At 54.2% G+C, this 27,257-nt stretch overlaps 15 protein-coding genes across 15 annotated transcripts; 7 read left to right on the plus strand and 8 right to left on the minus strand.

Moving 5' to 3' along the window:
- Positions 1-334: 334 nt before the first annotated feature.
- On the minus strand, positions 335-2,259 carry BX661DRAFT_177664 (major facilitator superfamily domain-containing protein). The gene is made up of 2 exons (XM_051534695.1): positions 1,376-2,259; positions 335-1,313 (listed from the first exon to the last, which is right to left on the minus strand). Exons 1-2 carry the CDS (start codon positions 2,201-2,203, stop codon positions 390-392), a joined length of 1,752 nt encoding a protein of 583 aa, XP_051394233.1. The 5' UTR covers positions 2,204-2,259; the 3' UTR covers positions 335-389.
- A 374-nt stretch (positions 2,260-2,633) lies between these two features.
- BX661DRAFT_193069 (mitogen-activated protein kinase sty1) lies at positions 2,634-5,048 on the minus strand (the record flags this gene model as incomplete). Its single annotated transcript, XM_051537751.1, has 3 exons — positions 2,634-2,707; positions 3,680-4,650; positions 4,945-5,048. The coding sequence occupies 3 exons, from the start codon at positions 5,046-5,048 to the stop codon at positions 2,634-2,636; spliced, it is 1,149 nt and encodes a 382-aa protein (XP_051394234.1).
- Positions 5,049-5,462: 414 nt separating this feature from the next.
- On the minus strand, positions 5,463-7,519 carry BX661DRAFT_217293 (uncharacterized protein; the record flags this gene model as incomplete). Its single annotated transcript, XM_051538775.1, is given in 2 exon segments — positions 5,463-6,742; positions 6,756-7,519. 2 exon segments carry the CDS (start codon positions 7,258-7,260, stop codon positions 5,463-5,465), a joined length of 1,785 nt encoding a protein of 594 aa, XP_051394235.1. The 5' UTR covers positions 7,261-7,519.
- Positions 7,366-9,244, minus strand: BX661DRAFT_177670 (uncharacterized protein). Its single transcript, XM_051534696.1, has 2 exons — positions 8,007-9,244; positions 7,366-7,980 (listed from the first exon to the last, which is right to left on the minus strand). Exons 1-2 carry the CDS (start codon positions 9,075-9,077, stop codon positions 7,606-7,608), a joined length of 1,446 nt encoding a protein of 481 aa, XP_051394236.1. The 5' UTR covers positions 9,078-9,244; the 3' UTR covers positions 7,366-7,605.
- A 155-nt stretch (positions 9,245-9,399) lies between these two features.
- On the plus strand, positions 9,400-9,937 carry BX661DRAFT_177671 (G-protein gamma-like domain-containing protein; the record flags this gene model as incomplete). The annotated part of the gene is made up of 1 exon (XM_051534697.1): positions 9,400-9,937. A coding segment is annotated over exon 1 (215 nt), but the record flags the coding sequence as incomplete, so codon positions are not given.
- Positions 9,938-10,154: 217 nt separating this feature from the next.
- On the plus strand, positions 10,155-11,874 carry BX661DRAFT_66106 (uncharacterized protein). Its single transcript, XM_051539382.1, has 2 exons — positions 10,155-10,469; positions 11,149-11,874. Exons 1-2 carry the CDS (start codon positions 10,255-10,257, stop codon positions 11,708-11,710), a joined length of 777 nt encoding a protein of 258 aa, XP_051394238.1. The 5' UTR covers positions 10,155-10,254; the 3' UTR covers positions 11,711-11,874.
- BX661DRAFT_66121 (uncharacterized protein) lies at positions 11,875-13,032 on the plus strand. Its single transcript, XM_051539383.1, has 2 exons — positions 11,875-12,589; positions 12,797-13,032. The coding sequence occupies exons 1-2, from the start codon at positions 12,039-12,041 to the stop codon at positions 12,930-12,932; spliced, it is 687 nt and encodes a 228-aa protein (XP_051394239.1). The 5' UTR covers positions 11,875-12,038; the 3' UTR covers positions 12,933-13,032.
- Positions 13,033-14,236, plus strand: BX661DRAFT_66090 (uncharacterized protein). The gene has a single exon (XM_051539381.1). The coding sequence runs from the start codon at positions 13,133-13,135 to the stop codon at positions 14,132-14,134; it is 1,002 nt and encodes a 333-aa protein (XP_051394240.1). The 5' UTR covers positions 13,033-13,132; the 3' UTR covers positions 14,135-14,236.
- BX661DRAFT_177674 (uncharacterized protein) lies at positions 14,234-14,888 on the minus strand. The gene is made up of 2 exons (XM_051534698.1): positions 14,717-14,888; positions 14,234-14,690 (listed from the first exon to the last, which is right to left on the minus strand). The coding sequence occupies exons 1-2, from the start codon at positions 14,759-14,761 to the stop codon at positions 14,286-14,288; spliced, it is 450 nt and encodes a 149-aa protein (XP_051394241.1). The 5' UTR covers positions 14,762-14,888; the 3' UTR covers positions 14,234-14,285.
- A 626-nt stretch (positions 14,889-15,514) lies between these two features.
- On the plus strand, positions 15,515-16,933 carry BX661DRAFT_177675 (WD40-repeat-containing domain protein). The gene is made up of 2 exons (XM_051534699.1): positions 15,515-15,958; positions 16,002-16,933. The coding sequence occupies exons 1-2, from the start codon at positions 15,849-15,851 to the stop codon at positions 16,843-16,845; spliced, it is 954 nt and encodes a 317-aa protein (XP_051394242.1). The 5' UTR covers positions 15,515-15,848; the 3' UTR covers positions 16,846-16,933.
- A 33-nt stretch (positions 16,934-16,966) lies between these two features.
- Positions 16,967-18,733, minus strand: BX661DRAFT_140243 (uncharacterized protein; the record flags this gene model as incomplete). The annotated part of the gene is made up of 1 exon (XM_051532830.1): positions 16,967-18,733. One exon carries the CDS (start codon positions 18,731-18,733, stop codon positions 16,967-16,969), a length of 1,767 nt encoding a protein of 588 aa, XP_051394243.1.
- Positions 18,734-19,056: 323 nt separating this feature from the next.
- On the plus strand, positions 19,057-20,629 carry BX661DRAFT_209288 (uracil phosphoribosyltransferase-domain-containing protein; the record flags this gene model as incomplete). Its single annotated transcript, XM_051538693.1, is given in 6 exon segments — positions 19,057-19,453; positions 19,503-19,824; positions 19,857-19,967; positions 19,983-20,385; positions 20,397-20,531; positions 20,607-20,629. The coding sequence occupies 6 exon segments, from the start codon at positions 19,131-19,133 to the stop codon at positions 20,627-20,629; spliced, it is 1,317 nt and encodes a 438-aa protein (XP_051394244.1). The 5' UTR covers positions 19,057-19,130.
- BX661DRAFT_177678 (uncharacterized protein) lies at positions 20,592-21,550 on the minus strand. The gene is made up of 3 exons (XM_051534700.1): positions 21,232-21,550; positions 20,959-21,184; positions 20,592-20,847 (listed from the first exon to the last, which is right to left on the minus strand). The coding sequence occupies exons 1-3, from the start codon at positions 21,360-21,362 to the stop codon at positions 20,650-20,652; spliced, it is 555 nt and encodes a 184-aa protein (XP_051394245.1). The 5' UTR covers positions 21,363-21,550; the 3' UTR covers positions 20,592-20,649.
- A 6-nt stretch (positions 21,551-21,556) lies between these two features.
- On the minus strand, positions 21,557-22,982 carry BX661DRAFT_177679 (uncharacterized protein). The gene is made up of 3 exons (XM_051534701.1): positions 22,617-22,982; positions 22,398-22,590; positions 21,557-22,371 (listed from the first exon to the last, which is right to left on the minus strand). The coding sequence occupies exons 1-3, from the start codon at positions 22,714-22,716 to the stop codon at positions 21,711-21,713; spliced, it is 954 nt and encodes a 317-aa protein (XP_051394246.1). The 5' UTR covers positions 22,717-22,982; the 3' UTR covers positions 21,557-21,710.
- Positions 22,983-26,226: 3,244 nt separating this feature from the next.
- Positions 26,227-27,172, plus strand: BX661DRAFT_193075 (ribosomal protein S2, flavodoxin-like domain-containing protein; the record flags this gene model as incomplete). Its single annotated transcript, XM_051537752.1, is given in 6 exon segments — positions 26,227-26,359; positions 26,493-26,548; positions 26,625-26,739; positions 26,754-26,833; positions 26,931-27,022; positions 27,058-27,172. 6 exon segments carry the CDS (start codon positions 26,227-26,229, stop codon positions 27,170-27,172), a joined length of 591 nt encoding a protein of 196 aa, XP_051394247.1.
- Between the last annotated feature and the right edge of the window lie 85 nt (positions 27,173-27,257).

Here is a 27,257-nt window from a genome sequence, read left to right on the forward strand (position 1 = left end):
GCCACTTCTCTAACAGACAATACTTGTTTGCTGTTCGCGGCCCAACTTCAGCCTTACAGTCAATTTTAGGTGCATCCCCAGGCTCCCTATTCCCTGTGGCCCCTCATATCTCACTCGGATTGGTATTTGTATCCTATGATATCGTATCGTATTAAATCAAATAAAGTTGTTGGCCGATTAGCACGAACAAAGCGATATAACTTTTGCTTGCTTGCCTGTTTGTTTGCTATTCAGTTTTCGTTTAGCATCGCGTCAAAGATTTCCATTGAAAGTGAAAAAAAACAATATACATTTAAAGTATCGAAAAAATTCAATTTAAGAAAAATGACAATACAAAAAAAAAAAAAAAAAACAGAAGCTCAGAAAAGCAATATAATATATTTAAGATATTAAATGGCTGGCTCGCGCATCAACTGGGTTTGTGCCGCACGCAACGCCAAGTATTCCTCCCACTCAATCTGTTCATCCTCTTTTTTCATATACTCCCAGCGCAAGCGGCGCCCCTCGTTCCCAAACCGCATGTGCTTCCTTCTGTTTTCAACCGAACTCAACATATAATCCAAATCCTCGTTGTGCGCAGCCTTGTAGATCCATTGAATTCGAAATACGCGGCCAAAAATGCGCATGCGCATGATCTGGCCGGGCAGCGCTGGGAACATGCGGTCGCGGATTGACGCCCTGACAAACAAGCAGCATACAAAACCAATTACCACCAGCGCTAGCATCCACATAAAGTTGACAAAATATATGTCGGTGTCGTACGGTTTGCCGCCGTGGTTGATGTGTGCGTTGATGGAGTTTGTAAATGCCAGACCACCGCTGATTGAGGTGATCGACCAGCCAGTCAGGATGACGCCGTGACAGCTGCTCATATTGCTAATGCCAAACATATCGGACAAGAAAGCAGGTATCATCCCAAAACCACCTCCATAGCACAGAGTCGCCAACCATACCAGAACTAGAAAACCCCAGAAGTTGCCCGTGTGGATGGTTATTGGAACGCATATCAAGACAGCTACTTGGGTCAGCAAAAGGACAAGAAATGTTGATTTGCGCCCGACCTTGTCGGACACAGACCCTATCAACACGCGGCCCAGCATGTTGAACCCACTTTCAATAGACACGGCAATATGTGCGGGCAGCGGCGACTCCTTGCCTTCCTTGCTGTCCTTGCCAAACAGCCTGTTGATCATATTGGGAAGATTGGACAGGATCACCAGGCAGAACACGATATTGGCTATAAACGAAATATACAGCAGCCAAAAGTCTCGCGACCGCAAAACCTCGCCCAGCGGCATTTGCACGGGCGGAATCTCCGCCGTCAGCGTGGAAATCCCGGTTTCCATTTTGCCGACTTCTACAAGGTTCCCTTAACGTCAAAGTGCGGCCTGCCGCTGGACTCTGTCATTATTATGCCGTTGATGTTGTGGTCAGGCGGCGGCGGCGCGATGAACTGAAGGCAGAATAGCATCACGATAAAGGTGGCCGAGCCCAGGATCACAAATGCTTTGGGTAGACTTGTGTAGTCGACAAGCGCCTTGTTGATATAACTGAAGGCCAACGCGCCTCCGCCAAAGCCCATGACGGCGCTTCCGGAAGCTGCGCCTCGGGCCTTGGGCCACCACTTGCTTACTGCCTCGACAGTCGACACATATCCAACGCCCAGGCCAATTCCGCCAATAACCCCGTAGCCAAAATATAGCAGAGACATCATACGTACAAACAGTGCCAGTGCGGCAGTCAAATGGCCAGCAAAAAATAGTGCTATTCCGATAGTGCCGGATTTGCGCGGATGATGCGACTCTATCCACGGCCCGAACAGTGCGCCTGTGAATCCCAAAATTCCCAGCGTAATGTAAAAGGTGTTTTCGGCGCCTGTCTTGTTGACGCCATTTCCGAGCAACTTGTTGATGGGCGCGTTGAAAATTGACCACGCGTACAATGACCCGTAGCAGAATTGGATTGCCACACCGGCCGGTATGACCATCCAGTCCTTGTATAAAACCCGCCCGAACAAGATATACCGGTCCTTTTCGATTTGCTGCTGGCTGGGCCGATACTCAGTGTGGCTAAAATACGCCTTGACGCTGTCGACTAAGCTTCGGCGCGTCTGGAAGATGCACCCTTGAAACGAGTTGCGGCCAAACATTGCGCTCTCTTGGGCGCTTTCGCGCATACTTCTACTTTGCTGGGACTCGCGCATGAGATTGTGAAGAGGCTACGCTAAAAAAAATATATATATATAGATTAATCGTTGCGTGGCCTAAAGTAACTCGATGACTAAAAAAAATAACTATGAGCAAGTGTGTGTAATGGATATAGACTAAAAATGGAAATAATAGAAAAAAAGTATTGGTGCAGCAAATAGAGTGCGTGTTTAAGCGAATAATAAAATTGTTCAAGAGTGGAGAGGGTGTTGAAGGTTAATACCAAAATATGGAATAGTGTTAGGAAAAAGGCAGCAATTTCAGCAGCAGTAGCACAGCAGCAGTAGCAGTAGCAGTAGCAGCAGCAGCAGCAGTGCCTGCTGAATTTAATATAAAGTCTGAGAAGGCATGTTTCCATTTTTTTAAAGCGCATACCCAAGGTTTTTCTTTACCCTAGGATCATACAACAAAGCATGGTAGTTGTGTTTATCTTGTGCAATGATGTGTGTGATGTGAGGCGTCGACGCAAATTAAAAGGATGAACAATTGAGCAGCGTGATCTAAGATGTAGTGTATAATTGCTGAGAAAAATAAATATGTGTGCGTGTGCGTGTACGTGTGTGCAAAGTATTTGGACGAACAGCGAGGTGCAATTGTGGCAGTACTCAGCCACACGAGAAGTATATTTTACATTGTATTTTTCTTTTTTTTTGCTCATCGATATTGTTTGCATTTGTTAGTTTATTTTATATTTTCATATCACATTATTATTTTGCAAGTTGAAAAAAGCTGGATAGCTAGTACAATTGATGCCAGTTTTTTTGTACAATATGTGTGTGCATCGATATGCTCTTTTTTTTTTTAAAAAAAATTGTAAAATTGTAAAATGTTTAATGTTACTGTTGTATTTAAATAGCATTGAAAAAACAAGAGTAGCCAATAGCGCTGGCATAATCGTCCCCATTTTTATTAGTTGCAAATGATTCGGAGGCTTGGGAGTATAGCAAAAATAAAGTACATTTCTGTCGATTTCCCTATTGAAAGAGCAAAATACAGATCAATTGTTTTATTTTCTTTGGCATTGCCACCTAGGGAACCAAGTCACTAACAAAAATTATAAATCAAAACAACAAAACATTGCAACGCAACGCAACGTACTTCATTGAGACAAACACGACAACAAAGCTGCGCTTACAAATAAAAATAAATAGCTTAACTTGGAGAGAAAGACACAATGCAAGCAATATCGAACATTTCAGCTAAAACATTTTTCAATATATAATATTTTCTTGTGTTTGTAATAAAGTAAAATACGAAGGAATATAATATTGGTTTGTCTGTTTGGCTTAATACATACACAAAGAAAAGATTAATTGGAAAATGGAAAAAATGAATGAAATAAATGAACGGCAGAAGGGAGGGAGAGAGGGAGCACATATTGATTGATTGGGTCTAGAGGATGTACTCGCTTGTCAAAGACATGTCTCCGGCAGAGGAAAAGTTGGCGCCAGGGGCGATGGTCGGAGGTATACCAGGTGGGGCAGCGGTAATGTGCGGAATGGATGTGGGGCCCTCGGAGACGTTGAGGAAGTCGAGAATCTCGTTGTACATCATCACCTTCCACTCCTCGACAGGCAAGTCAGCGTCATTGAAAGACCAATCGAACCTGCTATCGGCGATGGGCTCGTCGGCCTCGTCGTGGTATGTTTCCAAATACGGGTGTGCCAGGGCCTCTGCGGCGGTGATCCTCGTGTGGTGATCAAAGACCAGCATCTTCTCGAGCAGATCAATGGCCAGCGGGTCAATGTCGGGGAAGCGGGTTTTGAAGGGCACGGGCTTGCGCTGCGGAAGCTTCTGCACGAAGAGCAGGGTGTTTTCGCTGGCGATGCTCTGGATGACATCGTCGGGCGGGGTGCCCAGCAGCTCAGTGATGATGGAGAACTGGTCGACGTGGTCCTTTCCGGGGAACAGCGGCGTGCCCTCAAACATCTCGGCCAGGATGCAGCCGGTGCTCCAGATGTCGACGGCAATGTCGTACTTTTGCCACGTCAGCATGATCTCGGGCGCGCGGTAGTAGCGGGTGGACACGTAGCCGGTCATCTGCGAGTCCTGCACGCGGGCCAGGCCAAAGTCGCAGATCTTCAGGTCGCAGTTCTCGTTGATGACAATGTTGGACGGCTTGAGGTCGCGGTGGATGACGCCGGCCGAGTGCACATACTTGAGGCCGCGCAGGATCTGGTAGAGGAAGTACTGGATGAACTGCTTCTCCAGCGGGCGCGACTGGCGCAGGCGGTGCAGGTCGGTGCCGAGCAGCTCGGTGACAAAGTAGATGTCCTCGAGCGGCGAAATAAAAATGTCGCTCATGCTGATAATGTTCTCGTGGCGCAGGTGCTTCAGCAGCTTCAGCTCGCGGTACGTGCGCTTGGCCAGCACCGAGGAGCTGAACGGACGCATGATCTTCTTCACGGCGACGGCCTGCGTGGTTAGCTGGTCGCGAGCCGAGCTACATTAAAAAACAGAGACAAGGCGGCGAGAGGTTTGGGGGTGTGGATTGTCAGCGGGGCTGTATTTTCGCAGTCAGCTTTGTGCAAGGGAGGGGCGGCGTGCACCTCGCAGCGGGATTGCATACAGGGCATACAGGGCATACAGGGCATACAGGGCATACAGGGCATACAGGCACGCAGGGGCATATTAGAGCATGCTGCAGGCGGGGCGTGATGCGCACGATGTGCCTTGGGCATATGTGCAGGCTGCACGCTCTGCTATGCTTGCTTTGCTTCTTGGCGCAAAAACTTACCATACGAGTCCGAATGCGCCCATGCCCACAGGCTGGAGGTCGGTGTACCGTGTTGTGACCTCGAACACGGTGCCAAAGATGGACAGTCTAACAAAGTCGGCCATGGTTGCTTGTGAGCCTCGGTTCGGCTGGTTCGGGTTGGTTTGGTTTGTGGAGAGCCCTGTGCGGGAAAAGCGGTTTCTGCTGTTGCGGGTGCTGGCAATTCGGGTGCCTTTTCGATTTTTTGTTTGCAAAAGAGGAAATTCAAAAGAAAAATGGGGGAAGGCGGAAGGCGGAGGGCGGGCTGGTGTTTTTATTGTGGTGCACACAGCCGGCTAGCAGGTAACTAAAGGCGAGGGGGGGGGGATAAGTAAAAGCGCACGCAGAAAAATGTAGCAGCGGGAAGCAGGAGAGAAGAAGGGCAAGGAAAGACCACAGACAAAGTCAACGAGGCCAAGAAAAACTCTCGATTGGGTTAGGGTGGGAGCGCCTTTTCTGCTTCGAGCAAACGGTTGAGCGCATTATCACAGTGCAGGAAATTACGTCATAGCATGCGGCGCAAGATGGGAGCAAGATGCGTTCCGTTCCTGGGGGGGCAGCGCCCAAGCAGGGGGCGGCGCGCTTATTGGTGTGGCGAAGGAAAATGGATTTGCTGGGGCGAGACAGCAAACAGTCTCCACTGGCTGATGCCGCGCCAGTTGCCAAAATAGGGCGCGCTCAACCAAGGGCGCGGCCAAGGGCGCAGCTAAGGGGGCAGCCAGGCGCGCGGCTAGGGGGCAGCCAGGCGCGCCGGAAATGGAAGGTAGAAAGCAAAGCAAAGCAAAGGCCTTGTATTTCTGCTCGCTGCTCCGGGCAGCGCACGCATCGTCAGTCTCCGACACAATCCCGATCACCCGGCACAGCCACTCGACGGTCTCCTCGCTGGCGACCCAGGTGGCCAGGCTCATCAGGCGCGCGTCCCAGCCGACGCGGTACGTGGACTTTGGGTAGCGGCTGGTGAGCGCATGCATGACGGCAGCGACGGCGTGGTGCGTGGGCAGCGCGAAGATCGGCGCCAGCTCGTTGGACGACTTGATACGGCGGATCATCGGGTTGTACAGCGCGCGGTCAAAGGTGGCCTCGTCGTCGGACGCGCGCACCGAGCGGCTGGGCGACTCGGCCGGCGACGCCGACGCCACGGCCTCGTCGCCGGGCATGGCGGCTGCGAGCAGGTCGCGCGAGCGCAGGCGGCGCGCCGGGCGGCGGCCATTGAGGCGCGCGTGGTGGGCCTCGAGCTGCGACTCGACCTTGTGCCACAGCGCCGTGCGCGTGATTCCCGGCTCGAGACCGACACCGAGATGCCGCTGGACGCCAGCTCGTAGTGCCACGCGCGGCTGACGGCCGACAGCGCGGCCTTGCTGGCGCAGTAGACGCCGAAGCCCGGGCCGATCAGCCACGACATGATGCTGGAGATGTTGACGATGCGGCCGCGCGACGCGCGCAGCAGCGGCATGAACTTCTGCGTGACGCGCACCGGCCCGTGGAAGTTGACGGTCATGCAGTGGTCGATGAACGCCGGCGCTGAGATGTCCATCGGCCCAAACGCCGTGACACCGGCGTTGTTGACGACGGCCGCCAGCGGGACGCCGCGCTGCGCCAGCTCGGCCGCGATGCGGTCGTGCGCCGCGTCGATCGACTCGCTGCTGGCGACGTCCAGAATCACCGGGACGATGCCGCCGCCGCTCCCGGCGCGCTGCGGCGCCGGCGCGTGGCTGACGCCGTTGGCTGCCTGCTTGGCGCGCTTCTTGTCCAGCCGCCGTAGCCGCCGCTGGCGCATGTGCTGCGGGGCCGACGCGGCGGCCTGCGCGCCGCCCCCGTCTCCGTCGTCGCCTCGTCTCCGTCGCCGCCGCCGCCTTTGCCGATGCCATCCGCGCTGGTGCTGCTTGCGGGATCGGCGCCGGCGGCCTCGGGCGCGGCCCACGGCGCCTGCGCCCAGGGGTTCTTGGCAATGTTCTCGGGCCGCACGGCGTTCATAAAGTCACTCTCGACGCGCGCGCCGTCTTCCCACGTGCGCACGCCGGCAAAGACGGTGTAGCCGCGCGTCGCCAGCGCGATGGCCGTGTCGTGGCCGATCCCCGAGCTGGTTCCGGTGACAAGGACCGCCGGGTGGTAGCCCGGCGCCGGCCGTGTGACTGCAAACTCAATGTGCGCCTTGGGCAGCAGCGCCAGCACCGAGCACAGTGCCGCGTGCCACCAGTTGGACACTGCGTCGACCACCGACAGCGCGTGCGACGCGACAAACCCGAACAGCGAGCACAGCAGGTACAGAAAGTGGTTTGGCAGAAACGAGTCCATCATTCAAGAGCAGAAAAGTAAGTGGAGAGCTTATCGTTTGTGTATAAAAAAAAAAGGTACAGAGAAAGGCGGGGGGTGGAGCGGAATAGAGCAAAAACAAAAGAGGCGGATGCAGCAACAGCCCAAGCACTGGGCCTCAAATATAAAGTTTGAAGAATAAAAACAGGGGGTGGGAAAGCTGGGGTAAAGCTGACCGCTGGAAGACTGAGATTGCGAATCTCCTGCGCGTCCCCTCCCCTGCGGCTTGTGATGGTGATGAAAGTGATTGTGCCATCGCATAATGCTGACGCCGTGCCCAGTTCCTGCAAAGCCACGCCTTCTGATTTCCGACTCAATCAGCAGATCAGATCAGCAGCCGATCAACCATGGCTCACAGCGCAACAGGCGCCGCCAATGCCGCCGCCCCTGCGTCGTTCTCCCCTCCCCCTCGCCCTCGCCCTCGCCGTCCTCCTCCTCATCCTGGGCCTCGGCCTTTGCCCGCGCCATGGTCTCGCGGTACTCGGCCAGGCTCAGCGTGCAGAAGCCAACCAGGATGGCGCCGCCGCCCACAAAGACACTCCACGCCAGCACCTGGCCCTGCATGGCCATGTCAATGACGGCCATGGCGGGGATCGTCAGCATGACGCCGATGGCCGCAAACAGCGGCGACGTCAGCGCCAGCGCAATCATAAAACAGGCGTTGTACGCCACGCCAAACAGCGCGTTGGCCACGATGAGCGCCAGCTGTGCACGGCAGGCCACTGGAAGACCTCGACGCCCAGCGCGCTGAGCGCCGGGATTGGCAGCCAGTAGACAGCAACCGTGGCCACGCCCAGCAGCGTCGTCATAAAGTTGACGTGGAACAGCGAGTGAAAGCCGCCAGGCACCGCGTACTTCTTGTACAGCACCTGGTACAGCCCGATGCCACACGCGCACACGAGCGACAGCACGTCGCCGATCATCTCGCTGCGCCGCGCCGCGGCCGACAGCGCATCGCCGTCGCTATCGACCGTAGTCATGAAGACAACACCGACAATGCTGGCGCCGACCGCCGCGCACTTGACCAGCCTCACGCGCTCGCGAAGCAGCAGCACCGAGAACAGGTACGCGAAGAAGCACGACATGTTGTAGATGGCTGTGACCTTGGACATGCTGGTGAACCCGATGGCCACGTACCACAGGTACGCCGACCCGTTGAGCAGCCCGGCCAGCGCAACTGCCAGCGCCACTGTGCGCCAGACAACCCACGCCGGCCGGGCCAGTGCCAGTGCCCTCGCGCTGCCGCCCTCAGAACCGGCGGCCGCAGCCTCCAGCTGGTGGTACTCGCCATGCCTGCTGCCACTGCGCTTCTGCTGCACGGCTAGCGTCGCCGACCCGACCAGCGCCTCCATCCTGAGCATCGCCAGCGACCGCGGGCTGCGCTTCAGCTTTTCGTATGCCACGTGCAGCGGCAACATGATGATCCAGAACGAGTGCGAGATCCACAGGATGAAGTACGGCTGCACGTACGACTCCTGCACTTGCCGCGTCACAACTGTCTGGCCAATAAACGCAAGGATGCACACGGAGAGCGCTGCTGCGCCCAGAATCATGCTCCTCCGCGCTGACGGCTTTTCGGTGTGCATAGTCTCCATTGCCACGCGCCTGAGCTGAGGAGCCGGGCTTTCGTTTGTTGGTTCTGCCCCCAGTGCTTCCGATGTTTCTGGCGGCCTGGTGCGTTCTACTAGCTCGCCGCTGTGATGCATGTTGGCTACTTTGATTCCTGTGGCGGTGTGTGCCACGCTGTGGTTATGATTTGTGTGCAGATGAGAGCCGCTGTTGCTGCCGCCGTGGTCTGCCATTGCGTGTGCGAAAAGAAGAGGTGTTGTAACTGTAGATATAGGCTGTTGTTGCGTTGAGGCAAGGTACAGTTGGAAAGAAGTGAAAAGCAGGACGATAAATGCAATTAAAGTGTGTGATGCTGTAAGGCACGTCAAGCTCATAAAGAAAACAGCGATCCAAAAATAGGCCCCCCCCAAGGCTGAAATGAGAAAGTGCTGGCTGGCTGGCTAGCTAGCGTGACGTAATTATCGAAGCACCCGTGTCAATCGTTCTCAAGCACGAGTGAAAGCCACCCATCCAGTCTTGCCTTTGTTGCTGTTGCTGTTGCTGTTGTTGTTGTTTATTGCCATTATCGGACTTTTCATATTTGGCCTGCCCTCTTTTTTTTTTCTCTCCCGACGCGGTTGATAATTGCAAACAAAAGCACTTTTCTTTAACTCGCCAATTCACCTCCCCTCCCCCTAATTTACCTTTCTTATATTTATTCAAGTTAAGACGCGTCGTTTGCAATGTCCGAGCACAAGCTGAGAAAGATTGTCGAGCACAACAACCGCCTGAAGGAGCTGCTAGACCTGCCCCGAATTCCCGTCTCGCAGGCCAGCGAGTCGCTCATTTCGTACACCCAGAACACCAAGGACTTCCTCCTGCCGTCCATATGGGGCCCTCCGCCGCAGGACCCCTTTGCCAGCCAGGCGGCGGCGGCTGTGGCTGCTCGGTCATGTAGCCCACGGTCTCCTGACATCTACCAAACGTGTATCTCTCTCCCTTTCTCTTATTTTTCAGCTGCCTTCAATAAACTATTTAAATTGCAATTGAATGGGCAGATTATTACCACGCGCATGAGCGCCATCGCACATGACAGCAGCAGCAGCAGCAGCAGCAACAACAGTAGCATCAGCATCATTGGCAGGTTGTGGTGGTATTTGTTGTGGTATTTGTGCTGGAAAGTTTGTTTACTGCTACGAACGGCCTTTCTACGCAGCTCCAATTGTGCCATGGCCAGCGCAGAACTATATACAGAAAGGGACCAGGGCAATCAAAAATCAGCTGGCAAACGGGCAAATATTATAACAAATTCCCAACTGCCAAACGGCATGCATATACGAGAAAGAAAAAAGTGTTTCATGAAATTGAAACATCGAAAGTCCGCCGGATCGTTCCAAACGTTACTTTACTTTCTTTTTGTTTCCTTTTTTTATGCAGTTATTTTCCTTGCTCTATTCTCAACTCTACCCCCTCTTTAATAGTAGCATCGCTCCGAATACAGAAAACCCACTCGAGTTCGAGCTAAAAGATAATTTTTCCACCCCCAATATTCCTCCCAACCTGGTCATTGACAGTCACTTGTCCATCAGCAGCCTCCTCGCCATTTTACAGTCACAAAAGCAAAAAAAAATGAACTCGTTCTCAAGGTAAGGACCAGCATCAGATCCAGCAAAAAAAAACGAAAAGGACCCCCCCCCACCCCTCTTTGTATGCATAGTACTGTACTATCTCTATCAGGCGACAACACACTAGTATGCTTTGTCATTTTGCATTTGGCACAAGAGCACACACACACATACACGCGCATTGGCAAAACATCAAAGCGTCACTTGGCCAGACTCGTGTGAACTTGATATTTCCATCGTCACGCATACACCCACTCTTTATCTTTGCGCTTGTCCATCCTCGGCTCGAATTCAAAGGCTCTTCTTTCTACAGTTATTCGTCTATTCAATTCGCCTTCATTTCTTGCCCCCCTTTGCCGCCCGCTCAACAGCCGCGCAAACACTTCACACTTTACACTTTCACCTGCGCTCATTCAAAAAATAAAATAATACCACCACCAAAGCGAACTCGCTTCTATGCAGTGGCCTGTATACGAGCCCAACGCATTTCCGGTCGCAGGGCCGAGGCCGTCGCTGCAGTACGCCTTCCAGGAGGCGTGCCGCCCTTTAGCACACTCAGCTCCTTCAGACCCAAGCGCAGCCACCGCATCCGCAATTTTGTCGGCTGCATCATGTACCCGTGCATAGTCTGCCTGCGACCCCAGCTCTCAACGTCATCTCACCCGCCCGCCGACTTTATTCTATTTCATTCCATTTTTAGGCGCTACGTCAAGCACGCGACATTGGTCGAAGGATGCTTCCCGGCGGAAAAGTCCAGCGAAACGACGCCCAACAGCAACGAGCTCTCGTACCTGGTCTACTACGCCCAGAGCAAGCCAGCGAAACTGACAAAGGTCGGCGCATACCTCTCCAAGCGCATTGCCAAGGACACCTATAAGCTCAGGCGCACAGACGTCCTCGTCGGCCTGCACATATACAATGCGCTGCTGGCCGCCTGCGGCCGCGATCTGTATTTCTTCGCAAAGGACGTGCTTGGTTCGCTCGAAACTGTGCTCGCCGCCAACGACTTTGAGTTCGCAAAGGCTGCCACCCACACATTTGCACTGTTCTGCCGCAGCCATTCCGGAGCGACGTTGGCTATCGATAAGGGCCTGCGATCGCTCTACACTAATCTCATCACGACATTTGCAGGCTACGCACGCGCCAAAGTCGAAGACCCACAAACCGGAAAAAGGCTGCACTGGGGCTGTGTGCCATTCAGGCCATTGCAGAGAGCCAGGCGACCTATGCCGCTGATAATTACTACGAGCTGCCCCGCATAGTTAAGGCTGTCGCCGCTCGCATAACTAAGTCCGCCGAGATCGGCGACAACCCCGCAGAGGCCATTGCGGTTGAGAAGCAGATTGCCAGCATCGGAGACAGCGCACTGAGTCTACCTCGACATCATCATCGCTTGACGACCAGCAGCTCGGGATCTGGGCGTGGCGCTGCCTCGAGACGCTAGTGCAAAAGTCTCACGGCCAGCACTCTCGTATCATCATTTCCGAGGTCTTCAAGTACCTGGACAGCCACCTGCAGTGGCAGCCCAACCAATTGTGCGTCGACGTCGTCACGGCAGTTATCAGCCGACTGCAGACGCAGGACCAGAACATGGTTATAGTCGAGACCTTGGCCTTCCTGACCGACGGCACCCTGTCGTCACACATGTACCTGGAGAGCGGCCGTCACCGAGAAAATAGCGTGCTCGCGAGCATGGAGAAGGACACGGCCGAGCACGGCGCGGGCGATTCGGGCAAGACCAGCAACCGGCGGACGTGCATCATTCGCATTCTCGAAAGCATGTTTTGCCAGCCCTACGTTCTGGTCGGCATATCGGTCATGGAGGCTCTCAACGTGTTGGTCACCTTTTTGCTCGAGACCGTCGCTGGCGACCGGCCTGCAATGCCCGACTACAGCCTTTTCGAGTCCGCATTGACCACTGCCACAAGCCCCGCGGCTGCTGCTGTTTCGGACGGCCCCGGCCTCATTGATTCGACTGGCCCGCTCTCGGACTATTACCACCTGCTGGCCGCGATCGGCGGCCTGGCCATGCACCAGTACTACAGTAGCCAGCTGGCAGACATGGTCGGCTACTTGGTGTCGCAGATGCAGCTGGGGGATGAATCGGGGTCTACTCAGAGGCAGCAGTGGCTCCTGCAGGCGCTGTACATGGTTCTGCGCTGCACAAACAGCGGCGCCGGCAGCCTGGCAAGCAGCAATGGTGGCCGGGATGCGCCGTATGATGCAGCCAACCTGTCACTCGAGACATTTGCGCCGCTGTTCACGCTGCTCACCCACGACAGCTGGGACCTGCACGCCCAGGCTGCTGACTGCATTGTCGAAATTCTGCGGCACAACTGCCACTGCAGCGCAGACCCGGGGTGGGCCAGCGCGTGGAGCCCGGGGCTGGTCGACGCAGTGTATTGCAAGCTGAGCGGGTCGCTGGTCCGTGCGTACGCCTACCAGCCCACTGCGCTGCGCTCTGCGCCTACGCCGCGACATTAGCCATTTTTTGCGAGCTCATTGACATACAGGGCGCAAACAGCGTGTACAACACAGTTTGGGCGCTTGACGAGGCTACGCCCGCGCAGGAGAACAGTTCTTGGGTCACGCTGACGGCTATTGTGTGGAAAAAGATTGCCGCTTTGGAGTTGTGCGCGCAGCTGGAGAGCCATATCGACTTGGCTACCAAAGAGGCGCAGGGCATGGACTGCTGGGACACCGTGGTCGATGATGTCTGTGCACGCAACATCCGGGTCATGACAATCTCAGTCTTTGGCGACCCAGCCATTGCAACGTCGCCATTCTCCAACAGCGCGGATGCCGGTGTGCAGATCAGAGCCCGGGATATTGCCAAGAAGCTGAGTGTCAAGGCTGCGCTGGAGTGCTTGGGTCCTGAGGCAGCTTCAAAGTACGCTGATTCCAAAGCAAAGCGCGCCGACTCCAGAGCTGATGCCTTGGACTCTGAGTCTGCGGTTGACCGTGTGCTATGCGGCGCCACCACTGCGGGCGGAAATGGATACGACGAGATCAGCGGCGACATTGCAATCAGCCCGTCCAGCGCGCTCGACCAGATAAAGGGCATCCGGGCGCGGGTCTCGGTCGACTGGGAGGCACAGATGCGGCGCCGCGAACCGTCTCCTTCGCCAAAGGTCAACCTCGAGCACCTGCGTGCAGCACTGAAGGACGGCCTGTCCATGCGCTCGAGCGACCACGTCAACGACATTGACCAGCGCATGCGCGCGAGGGGCGCCCTGAGTGGATTGTCCATTGTTCACGGCAAGGGCAAGCAGCTCCGCCAGGTGTCCAACACCTACTCAACGACGAGTGCGAGCTCATGCGGCCAGCATGAGCTCTACCCTGTGGATAGCGGGGACAGCACCGACGAGTCGGATACCCGAAAACCGGCACGCAGCTTTGAGGACGATGCCGAGAATAAGCTGCAGCAGAGGCTAAAGTTGGAACAGCACAATGCGCTGCTTGCCATGGGTGTTGATGCCCGCAATCGGCCAAGCATGGTGGATGCCAGCGGGCAGCCGGTCCCTGACGAGGTGCGCGATCTGCTTGACTCGATCAACGACGGCAGTGGTGAGTTTCAGTTTTCGGGGCCAGTGTCAGAAAACGCAGCGTGCTGCGCGCATGCAAACCTAGACGACACCCATGGCAGCTCAGCTGTCAGCACGCCGGTGATCGACCATGTCAGTTAAGAGTAACTCATTTACCATGTGTCATTTTTATTCCGAACCGCATTGCTATATATTATAGACAGCTGTATTATTAAAATAGAACCTATAAAATATAAAATAAAAGGTCCAGTTTATTTACTTTTAAAAATAATGACAATGCACTGCTATCCATCTACACGGCAGTCGCCAGACACTGGTTGACGACATCCAAAAGATATGTGTTTTCTAAAGCAGCGGCCACGCGTTCCTTGTCATTGAGCTGCTTGTTGACCTGGGTCTCGGACTGATGTGTGCCCTCGCGCACCTTGATATCAACCTTGAAGCGCTCAGGCAACGAGCGCAGCAAACGCACACGGATACACAACCCAATTAGGGTGGCCATTGAGCAGTGCGGGATCGTTGGTGTGAACTCGATGAGAACGTGGTTGCTGTTATCGTCCACGTAGACATGGTCTTTATTTGCAACATGGAGTTGCTCCAATGTGAGCGGATGCTCGGGGTCGTTGATATTGCGAATGAGCTCATACACTTCGTCTGAATCAATGGGGTCGCAGACGCCATCGTCAAAGTCTGTGTCCTGCACGCCGCGCGTGGTCGAACAACATCGTAGACCAGGGGGGCGTCGTTTATTTTCTGCGTAATATTCATTGGCGGGAATTGAGGTATAATTGAAATAAGTACAAATCGAAGTATATATAAAGTTACAGTTATAAAATAATATACACAAAAAAGAGAGGGAAAAGAAATGCTAAAGGATCTCGCACAGCTTTTTTCGGAATAAAGAAAAAGCAAAGGCACAGGACCCAGAAAAAAAAGTGAAAAAATAAGTGGCGATCCCTTTTATTCGCTGGCTTTGAGGTTACACTCACTACCATTATTATTTGCTCAAATTGAGCAGGCTGACTGGCTCTTGCACTAGCAGTTGTGGACACGCCCACTACCAGGGCAAGGAGCTAAACTTGGATATAAGGCGCAGCTGGCAGGAGCTGACAGAGGACAGATACACAACGCTGGTCAAGAAACTCCAAGAGGATCATGTAAAACAGGCATCGGTATTCGTAAATGAGATCATAGATAAACACACAGCTGGTACAAGGGATGGTGCGACTTTCAGATTAAATGGGAAACAAGTGGACCCTTGACGCCTGTGAAACGCCGATTGTTGATGAAATTACAATCTCAACAAACGCCCCGAATACCAAATCCGTGACAGGACAAAGATGACAGCCTGCCGAAGTGGCCGTGGACGACAGCAATGAGGACGGGGATATGTACACTAGCTAGCTTTGCCACAACTGATGCCTAGATGGCAGATCGAGTGCTTATCAGGTTTAGTTATCTAACATTCTGGCGGGTGCCTCCACTGCCAAGCAATTAGACCCAGGAGGTCTGGATAACTCTAACCCTGCTACCCCTAGAATAACGTTCCTTATAGAGACATGTAACCAGGTATCTGCAATAGAACCCATGAGAAACAAGGCGGTACAGTAGATAATCAATCCTATTCAGCAACTTTAGTTCATGTCCTTTACCTATTTTACATCTCGCCCAATGTATCTATTTTTCTCCCGTTTACTTATGCACGGGGTTTCCAAAAGGTTTCCACCACAACCGTTCTTTTCATTTTGCCTTTATATTTTCTTTGCGCGCTCATTCACTCAATTTCACATTATAGTTTTTCGTTTGCTATATTAAACACACACTCCCACTCACGCTCACATCACGGTCCGCCAACATGGAAGAGATACCTGTCATTCTGGTCACAGCGGGCTACGACCACACAATCCGAATGTGGGATGCGCTCAAGAGCACATGCACACGAACAATCCGTACACCGACACGCAGGTCAACCGGCTGGCGCTGTCGAGGAACAAACACTACCTGGCAGTCGCGGGAATCCGCGTGTCAGCCTGTACGATGTCTTCGGGACCTCCGAGGCGCCAGTGCTCAGCCTCGAGGGCCACACGGCCAACGTCACGGCGGTCGAGTTCACGCAAGACCACAAGTTCCTGGCAACCAGCAGCGAGGACAAGACCATCAAGTGGTGGGACGTGTACGCTGGAAACTGCAAGCGCACAATGCAGAATGGGTCGATCGTCAACGACATCGCGGTCCACCCGGATAATCGCCAGGAGCTGATCATCTCGTGCGACCAGAGCGGCGCCGTGCGCGTGTGGAGCTGGCGGCGCGAGGAGATACTGTGCCAGGACGTTCCGCAGCCCGACGTAGCCATGCGGTCGGTGGCCGTGTCGCCGAACGGGCAGCTGGTCGTTGCTGGCAACAACCTGGGCCAGGTTATTGTGTACCGCCTGATCATCGAGTCACTGCCGCAGACCGGCCGCACCGTGGAGCTGGTGCCATACATCAACTTTGACGCGCACGATGGGTACAGGATTACGCGTGTGGTCTTCAGCTCTAACGGCCGGTTGCTTGCCACGTGCTCGTCGGACCACTCGGCCAAGCTGTGGAAGTTCACTGAGCGCCCGATCATGGTGGGCAACGGCGTCAGGGAGGAGATCATACAGGCGGGCGCCGAGCTGGTGCACTCGCTCAACTACCACTCACGCTGGGTGTGGGATGCCAGCTGGTCGAGCGACTCTGGGTACCTGGTCACCGTGTCGACAGACATGCGCGCCGCGCTTTGGGACGTGCGCACCGGAACCGTCATCCGCGAGTTCAAGGGCCACCAGAAGGGCGTCGTGTGCGTTGCCCTGAACGACGCTGCCACCTGAGCTAACGCACACATACGATGTATTTAAAGCGTAGTTCATTGCATGTTTTGTTATAATAGATGTGGCTCTCTTCGTTCCACTTTTTTTTAGTATTTTCTCACAGCATAATTGCCAATGTATCTCAGCTGCGCCGCATATTGCTAGTGCTGCAGCCTCCACGCGTAGTACGCCGCAACCGCCGATGCCACGCCCCCAGGCGCAGAACCAGCGCGATCTCGTATGCGTGCTGCGCTCCCGAGTCCGCGTCGGGCGCATCGCCACCTTTGCGCTCAAAGAAGGCAAACAACAGGCTGCTGACAAACGCGGTGATAAACTGCGGAACGACGATAAATACGTTGTGGATACCGAGGATCGTGCCAGTCGACAGCCTGGTTTGACTCTGGTCTTGGTACTGGATTTGCATTGGGTTCTCGCTCTGACTTTCGCCGTTAAAGTCGCTCTCTTGGCTGTGCCGGCTGCCGTTCTCGGAGCCAAAAACGCCCATGTCCGCTGTCATAGATTCCATCGGAATATCAGTGCTGTCCACTGGCACATACCCGTGGTTGCCACCGCTGCCGCCGCCTGTGCCCGTGCCTGTGCCCGCGTGCATCGGCAGTCCAGACGCAGAAAGGGACGCCGAGTTGCTGCTGATAGTCTCGCCGATAATCGAAAACGGCGCCCAGATGGCCATGGCCCACGAGAAGCCGCACACTGCAATCAGCCATGAGGCGCCCCTCACGCTGCTCGTGAACAGCGTCGCAAACATGGACGCTGAAAACACGGCCAGTGACATGGCCCACATTGTCGGCAGACTGACCGACACTATTGCCCGTAGCTTGTGCACAAGCCGCAGCGCCCGGTTTTCACTCTGGCGGTGCAGCGGCGCGCGTGACGCAGCCGAGTACGTGAATGCTGGCAGCACGACAGAAAAAGCTAGCGAGGACACAGCCTGGCCAAACATCGCTAGCGACCCGGCGCGCGTGCCGTCTTCCATCAGCTTGTCCTTGCTCTCGCCGCTGCCGCTGTGACTCGCAGTGTAGAGCCCAGCCACGTACGTTGTGCTGTAAAAAAGGAACGGGAACCAGCCGATCCACGCAAACAGCTGGATGCGGCACACGCGCTTGATCACTAGCGGCAACGAGCGGATCGACGTAAATATTGCGCCAAGCGCCTGCAGCCCGCTGCCCCCAGCCGACTGGGACGCCGCACGCGACAGCGGCACCTCGTGCGTAAAGAAACACGTGATGGCGACCGTTGAGCTGAGCGCGAGCGAGGCGATGCTTGTTAGAATCTGCATCTGGCTGGAGCCCAGGAACGGGAACAGGTGCACCAGATCGAGGAAACCCAGCAGGTATCCGGCGACGTTTCCGACTCCGATCATGCGCGATGCCCACGCGGTTCCATTGTCCTGCCTTGCCGTCGGCAACATATCGACGATGAGCGCGCGCAGGCTGGCCTGGATGCAGTTGATCGCAAAGTCAAGCACGTAAAAGGCAGCGACCGCCAGCCATATGGCCATCCTTGGCTGGTCATTTCCCACTATCTCCCGCGTCCAGCCAATGATGCCAAAGCACACGACGACTGCCGCTGTCGCCCCGATGATGTACGGCCGGCGCCGACCAAGCTTGGCAGTACATCGATCGCTGAGGACGCCGACCAGCGGTTGGGTGATGAGCCCTGAGAGTGGCCCCGCCAGCCATACCAGCGACACTAGCGACTTTTTCATGCCCAGCGAGAGCAGGTACAGCGAGCCGAACCCGGTTTCGACCGACCACGCAAACTGGATGCCACCAAGCGCTACTGTGAGGGTTATGTACTGTAGAATTTCTGCGACTTTGCCTGCCCTTGGCAAGCACCCGCAGAGGGTGCCCACCGGCTGCTGTCTGCTTCTGCTGCTGCTGCTGTTCATATAGGTGGTGTGAATTTGGGGCGAGCACCAAGAACGAATGCAAAATAAAGTAAAGTAAAGTAATGGAAAGTGGAAAGTGGAAAGTGGAAAAGCACCTCTGGTGTTTAAGACATGCGAGGCGAAGCACAGAAGACAAACAAATAAAAGCGATGTATGCGGTCTTTGAAATGCAGCGGCGTGTGGAAGAGCAGAGCTGCAGACGACAACACCAAGCCGTGTGGCACGTCAAGCCCACCACGTGCAATGTTGGCCCTCATCTGTCAGGCGATCACAGGCGTAGCCGTGTTCCTGGCCATTTTCCCTCGCTCATCTTTTGCTGCTTTCTTTTTGCCTTTTTCATTTATACTTTCTGATTTTCTATTGACCACACTTGTAATTCCAATTCTCTAGACAGCACATGTCAGCCACAGCAAACAACAGCGACAACAGCGCCAGCGCCAGCGGCACCAGCAAGGTCACGTCGACACTGATGCTCAAGAACGACGGCAGGCCGCCATGGTATACGGCAGACGGCAAAAACCTCCCAGTGTATATGGTTGGCATTGCCGGAGGCAGCGCCAGCGGCAAGACTAGCGTGGCCAAGCGGATAGTCGAAAGCCTCGACGTCCCATGGGTGGTGATCATCAGCATGGACTCGTTTTACCGGCGACTGGCTCCTGAAGAGTCCAAGCAGGCATTCGCAAAAACCACGACTTGGACCACCCGTCCAGCTTTGACTATGTGTCGGTGCTGCGCGTGCTTGATGACTGAAGCACGGCAAGTCAACGAGTGTTCCGCAGTACGACTTTGCGACTCACGCGCCCAGGGACAAGTCGCAGAACATCTACGGCGCTTCCGTGGTGATCTTTGAGGGCATATTTGCCCTGTACGACCCGGAAATCCTCAAGATGATGGATGTCAAGATATTTGTCGACACTGACAGCGACATCTGCCTGGCGCGCCGCATCAAGCGCGATGTCGCCGATCGGGGTCGCGATCCGCTGGGCGTGCTGCAGCAGTACGACCGCTTTGTCAAGCCCGCATACGACAGCTTTGTCCGGCCTACTATGAACAACGCCGACGTTATTATTCCGCGTGGGCTTGACAACCAGGTGGCCATCGACCTGATGATTAAGCAATCAAGCGCCAGCTAGACGGGAGCAATGCGACAATCATGCGCCCGATACTCGTTGACCAGTACAGCGCCGCCGACCAGCTCAAGGACACGCTCTTGACTCTGCCGCAGTCCAACCAGGTGCGTGCAATGCAGACCATCCTCTGTGACCGCACGACGTCGCGCGATGATTTTATCTTTTACTCGGACCGCCTATCGCGCCTGATCATTGAGCACGGGCTGGGCCAGTTGCGCCTGGAGAGCAAGACTGTCGTGACCCCGATGGGGCTACCTTACAGCGGCTTCAAGATTGCGTCAGATATCACTGGCGTCACCGTGCTGCGCGCGGGCGGCGTCATGGAAAAGGCGCTGCGCAGCGTCGCGCGTCTGGCCCACTACGGCAAGATTCTCATAGTCGGCGACCCGGTGACGCACGAGCCCAGGCTGCACTACGCCAAGCTCCCGCCGTCGATCAAGGACCACCAGGTGCTGCTGATGGACCCGACTATCGTTTCTGGTGCAAACGCCTTGATGGCGATCCGCATCTGTCTTGACCATGGTGTGCCGAAGAAAACATCGTGTTTGTGTCTCTGCTGGCCACCCCACAGGGTGTCCATGCCATCCAGACTGCATTCCCCACGGTCAAGATCGTTGTGGCTCTGATCGACTCTCACATCGGAACAGACGACCTGCTCATAGAGTCGGGTACGGCATCTTTGGCGACCGCTACTTTGGCACCGAGTGCTGAGCATGGCTGCAGTTTGAATATTTTTTATTTAGAAAAACGTTTTGTTTTAACCTAAAGAAATAATTTCTGTATTTTTCACTTGGCGCTGGATAAATCTCCGGGCGTGAGCGCGGGTGTGGTCGTCGCAGTGACTTGGTCGCTGGCCGTCGAGTCTCTGCCGTGTCTGGTGACGGTGGTTGTCTCCGATCCGTCCTTGTTTCGGACCACCTTGCGTGTCTCGACCGACCCGTCGGGCATGGTGTACGTGCTGACGTGATAGTAGCGGCAATTGCTCTTTCACTATCGCTCGGCTCTGGAACAGCCGGTCAAAGTTTGAAATCAGGTCGCTCCGAAGTGCCCGGTACAACGACTGCGTGCTTCCTCGCCGTTACTCTGCTGCGGAACATCGTGCACTTTTCTCTCGATGCGGTCCATTGCGTCTCTCAATGGCCAAACAGATTTCCCACCGCCCAGCGCGTTGTGTCTCCAAAGACCTCGCCGATAGTGCCAATTAGATGGCCGTTCCGCGTCGTCTCTCGGGTAGCCCAGCTGATATTTGTCATCTTGCTGCTGTGGCATTTGTTGAGAAGCCCTGGCCGAGTACGCGGCGACTGGAAAGGTGGAGGCCCCTCTGCGCTGTTGTTGCCGATCTTGCTATGCCGAGATATGGCATCCGACTTTGGAGGTAGCTCGAGCGGATCAAAAAGGCCCAGCCTCCTGAGGAGTCGCGCGTATGGCGGCTCCCAGAGCACATCCTGCTGGTGAACTGGGTCCATTCTGCCAGGGAAGAGTGCGGGTGCTAGCGCCATGTCAATATTTCGCTGAGATCGGAAAACAGATCTCGTCCGCTGCCGCTGTCGTTGTTGTCAATGTTATTTTTGTGGTTGTCGCTCATTCTCGCGTGGTGTTTCGATGGTGTGCTGGTATCTAGATGATGCTGGTCGGGTCAAAGCGCTCGAACAATGAAGGTATTATTTTTGCAAGTAGAGAAAATTGTGTCAAAAAGCAAAAAGAAAAGAAAAAAGAAAAAAGAGGGATGTAGGGGCGCGGCAAATTGTCCGCTTGATCAAAGGACATCGCTCTCATGTTGCACACGAAGCCCACTCAAGTCCAAAACATTCTTCGGCCGGTGTAACTACAGATATATGCGCGCCAACTTACTTCTTATTGGGCTCTAAATTCTTGGCTGGCTTGAACACGCCGGCAGTCGCCGCTCCGCAGGCAAAGCACTTTGGTGTTTTGCGGTAGTGTTTCAAAGCGCAGCCCTCGCAAAAGTAGTGCTGGCACTTTGTTATGATCGGCTTTTGGAACGGCTTGCGACAAATCAGGCAGGCAAACGGAAGCTTCTCTGATCCCTTTTTGGCGCTACTCTCTTCGTCGTCTGAGACATTTTCGACCTTCCATAGCTTCGGATTGTCTCTTTGGATACCCATTTGTGATTCCTCAAACTCCTTCTCGAGCTGCCAGCCAGATTTGTACGTTCCTCGGTCATGGAGGAAGATGCAAGAGTCGCCGTAGCCGCAGTACCCGGTCTCCTTATAATCCTTGCACACGTTCGGCTGGTAATCAAACACGCTGGTCGCACGCAGGTTGGCCGGTGCTTTGAATGGTCCGGCACGGCGCGAGCCAGTTCCACTGACCCTGTTGGTGTACCCCTTCTTCCCCTTGTACAGTCCGTCGTCCTCTTCAGCATTCGTCGCGCCATCACTGCCGGCGTCTATAGAGCCGGTAACTGGTTTGCTTTGCTGCAAGGATATGCTCTGCTTGAGTTCGGCAGGCGCGTCATGCTCTGAGGTGCGCGTAGAGTCCATAGCTTTTCTAAAGTGGTACTCTACTTTTGCTACTTGGATAGTGCCATTGTGTTGCTATTGTTAGCTGATCCTGTGTCGGCGTCATTGTCAGAGTTATTTTCCCGGCGGCTGGGGGCCACAGTGTTCGTTGTTTTTAGCTGCTTGGTTGGCCCAGGGCCATCTGCCGAATCTCCATCGACGACACCGCCTGCATTATCTGCATCTGATCGGCTCACAGATGTCTTGTCTACGTGTTGCCTTCGTCTTCATTACTGTCACCGGCGTTTTCGAATGTAGCGCCTCGCCGCTTGCTCTTTTTGAACAACGGCGCCGGCACTTCATCGTTGTGATTTGCAGAATCGGCAGCCGACATTGAGACAAATTGACTTGTTTTGTCGTTGCGCGATGCAATGATACAAAGTAATAAAAATAAATGTTGAGCTTGAGTAAATGAGAAAAAATGAAAAGAAAACGAAAGCCACAGCTGGAAAAGTCCGAACCTCTGATGAATACAAGAAATTAAACAATCAGAATTTATTGATCATGCCGCTTGTGCTGGCACAAACCGTGCCTTTGGTGATGACGCTGGGGTGGCGGTAGCAGCCATTTTGGGCACAAATCGAGATGTGGTCGTCTCCGTTTCACAACCTTTTTTGTCCTGATCACCGGCGCAGCCATTATGCGCTAATTTTTTATTTGGGCATTTCCACTTTGCTCGATTTTAAATGTTTTTGCGAGCATAAGATGCACACATTCAAGCATGCCAAAGACACTCTTTGACGAATTTCTCTTTTTTTCTCTTTTCTACTGTATTTAATTTTTTTACTTGAATTCCGTCCGAGCGCGGAGTTGGCATGTCCGTCCGCCACTTTCTTTTGCCAGACGCCTCCAAAAGCGCCAAAGATATATACCCTAGCTGCCCTTTCACCCTTGCACTTTTCGCCCTTTCACCTCCATTTATTTTTTTACTCGTTTTATTTTTAAAGTTATTCTTTCAATACGCGCTTTTATTGGACCTTTCGCGTCAGCCTTACTGGAATACACGGCGCATATTCAGTTCGCTCGCATTCCCAAACAGCGCGTTTGCTCTCGTTTTTGCCACTTATTTTCATATAATTTCTGTTAGCACTTTTGTATATCATTCAAGCGCACTATTTCCTTTGCGATTTGTTTATCTTGTCATTTAGTTTGAAGCTAGCCACGCCCGAGGGGAGCATCTTTCGGAGTTCACCCTTTTGCCGCTCTTAATTCCGGCGCCGCGAGTATTTCCAAAAGGGGAAATAACAACACTAAGAAATCGGGATTCCAGCACACTCACAGTCTGTGCGCAATTATCGGATGGAGGCAGTAAATGCGCACAATAGCCCCAGCGCAGGGCTTCCCAGCATGATTGGCGCCACGCATTCATTTGCTGCCGATGCAGCAGGCTCGCACGCCTCAAGTGGCCTTGAGTCTGATTATATATCCACTGGCCTCGACGTGGTGGCATACGTTGTCGTCACCATCGCCGTTTTCCAGTGGCTGTTGATATTGATAAGTCACCTTGTTCTGCAGAGGCGGTACGTCAAACTCCGCCCGTTTGTCGACCGCCCGGCGGACGAATACCCACCAGTGACCATCATTCGGCCTCTGAAGGGGGTCGATAAGAACATGCGCCACACGCTCGAGTCCAGCTTCCGTCAAGAATACCCGGCATCATTCGAGATTCTGTTTGCTGTCGAGGACCCCGAGGACCCGGCTATTGCCCTGGTCGAAGATCTGATAAAGCAGCACCCGAAAGTCGCGGCACGCGTGCTTGTCGGCCAGGACAATGTGGGCATCAACCCCAAGGTCAACAACATGCTCAAGGCGTTTACACGGGCGCAGAGCGACCTGCTGTGGATTTGCGACTCGAATGTCCATACAGACTCTGGGACTTTGCGGAGATCCGTCGACCTGATGCTGGACAACAAGCGCGTGGGCGTCGTTCATCACGTCGTGTTCAGCGAGTCGGCAGACACCCTGGGTGCAATGCTTGACAATGCCTTTTTGGTTACCAACCACTGCCGCATGTACCTGGCCATCAACGCCGTGGGCACGGCCAGCTGCCTGATGGGCAAGTCCAACCTGTACTACAAAAGCGCGCTCGACAGCGTCGGCGGGCTGGCCTCGTTTGGCCAGTATCTTGCAGAGGATAACATGATTGGACAGGCCCTCTGGCGCTTGGGCTGGCACACACGATGACCGGCGATTTGGCGCGTCAGCCAGCTGACATTGGCACATTTGCCGAGTACTGCAGCCGGCGCATCCGGTGGGTGCGCACGCGCATGTACAACGTCCCGATCGCCACCATGTACGAGCCAATGACTGAGTCCATAGTCCTGGGGCTACTGACGGCATGTGCCCTCAAGCGCCTGTACGCGTACGACACCATCAGCTCCTTCGGTGCGTTCTTCCTGTGCTGGTTTGGCTTTGACATGATGTTTTTCTACAGGATCAACCACGGCTCACCGTCGAGCTGGCCCCGGTTTATATTCAGCTGGCTGTGCCGCGAGGCACTCGCGCTGCCGCTATGGGCGGTTGCCATCGTCGGTGACACCGTCGTGTGGCGTGGGCAGAAGTTTCGCATCCTCAAGGATGGCGCTGTCAAAGTCAGTTAACATGCTGCGCTCTTTTTCCAATATCTCTCGCGTAATTCATTTTCACCCAATCAATCAGCATCAATCACACTCATCACGTGATAAATGGCTCAGCAACTCGCGCCTTTCGATTCAATTGTGTGAATTGCCTGCTGGCAGAGCGCGATAAAGAGCGAAAAATACATCTGCCCTGCGGCAGCACAGAGCCCCCAAGCGCGAAAGGCAGCCGCCTCAACCTCACTCGATGTAAACGGGCTGTAGCGCCTACATCCAAATCTTTAATCCTCCTTTTACTCTTGCGGACTACAAGTCGAAAAAATACTTTTTTCTGTAAGTGTCAATATACATCTATCTACAGCAGCAGCATGAGCAGTGCGACAGACGCCGATCAGAGACAGTGCACGCAGGGGCTATGGAAGAACAGAAGGCTTAGCGGATGGATGGATTCAGCAGATCCAGCGATGGATGCGGCATCAATTGAGATGGGAGAGACATACGTTATTTTGAATACGGATGGATGCAGGTGTATGGTTTTTGGCGGGCGCTATGATTGGGGAGGGGCATATTTTGAATGCAAATCAGAAACATTTCGAATGAAATTTTGAATTTGACATCTGAATGCGGCGGCTCTCCCCACCCCCGAGATTTGTTTTTTTGTGTGCTTGGACCGCACGTGTCTTTGAGTCAAAGATTCGAACAACCAACTAGCCACGCTTCTCTTTTTCCCACTGTGCGGACATGGTAGCTGACGGAGCGCCAGGCCAGTGTGGTTGCAGCTTGGTTACACCTGTCAATCTCAGATCGCAACACAATTTCGACACGGCAAACTCGTTTTCAAATTGAAAGGCTGTGCCTGTTGTTTTAGCCTGAACTGGATCCTAGGCTTTGGGTTGGGTTGGGCACTGCGAGTGTGGATTGAACCATGTGGTTGACAGACGGGACGAACTGCTGGGTCCTTTTAACGCGCACATGGAAAACGAATTCGAATATTGAGCTGGGCTGGACTTTGGATTTTTGCTGTGCTGCTGCTTTTGTAATCTAGGCGCTGTTTTGTGCCTTGGAGACTGGACTCTGAATGAGCTGTGCCAAGCTGAACCTGCCCGGCCGGCTGCTTTAGAGTACAGTCGGCAAATCAACATGCATTATACGAAGCTGTGCTGACGGCATTGTTGCACAATGGTTGGCTTTATTCAAGCACGAAACCGATTTACTAATATCATCTCTTTGCTTGGTTTTTGTCTTGCAACTCTGCAAAATGTAGCAATATGTCGCACGTTCCCGCTTGCCTCAACGCCACCGAGGAGGATATCCAGCTCCTTCTGAGTGCCAAGGCCCACCTTGGTGCCCAGAACGTTGACTCCCACATGCTTCCTTACGTCTTCAAGCGCCGTAACGATGGTAAGTTTTGGATCTATTATTTTGCTTTTTTGCTGGCTTTTGGGCGCAGCGTATGGACAGCCTGATACGGGACCACCCAGTGACTATTTTACTAACTCTGTTTGTGCCGCGTGACCCTTGTGAATCAAATTAGGTGTCAACCTCATCAACGTTGGCAAGACCTGGGAGAAGCTTGTCCTGGCTGCCCGTGTCATCGCGCCATCGACAACCCCGAGGATGTCTGCGTCATCTCCGCCCGCGCCGCCGGCCAGCGTGCCGTCTGAAGTACGGTGTTAACACCGGTGCCAAGGCCATTGCCGGTCGCTTCACCCCCGGTAACTTCACTAACTACATTACCCGCCAGTTCAAGGAGCCCCGCATCATTGTCGTCACCGACCCCCGTGCCGATCACCAGGCATCAAGGAGGCTTCGTACGTGAACATCCCCGTCATTGCCTTCTGCAACACCGACGCCCCCCTGGAGCACGTTGATATCGTCATCCCTATAACAACGCCAGCAACCACGCCATCGGTCTGGGCTACTGGCTCCTGGCCCGTGAGGTCCTCCGTCTGCGCGGCACCCTTTCCCGCAGCGAGGCTGGAACGTCATGGTCGATATGTTCTTCTACCGCGACGCCGAGGAGGTCGAGAAGGATCTCGCCGCTGTGCCAGCAAGGCCGCGAGGGTGAGAACTGGGAGCGCACCGCGAGGCTGGTGAAGCCCCCCCGCTGGCAACTGGGACGCCGCTGAGAGCGGCGACTGGGTTGGCGAGAGCGCCGCCCCCGTCGACTGGGCCCCGAGGGTGCTGCAACTCTGGCTGGACCGCCTAAACTAGCAGCGATAGTCAGTTGCGCGGCAAGGCGGGCTTGTTTCTACCTTGCGCCGATTTTTCTTTCTCAATCTATTTCTAAAAAGATCTG

Source organism: Kickxella alabastrina (genome assembly GCF_025024165.1).
Source record: "Kickxella alabastrina strain RSA 675 chromosome Unknown BX661scaffold_3, whole genome shotgun sequence".
Taxonomy (NCBI): Eukaryota; Fungi; Kickxellomycota; class Kickxellomycetes; order Kickxellales; family Kickxellaceae; genus Kickxella; species Kickxella alabastrina.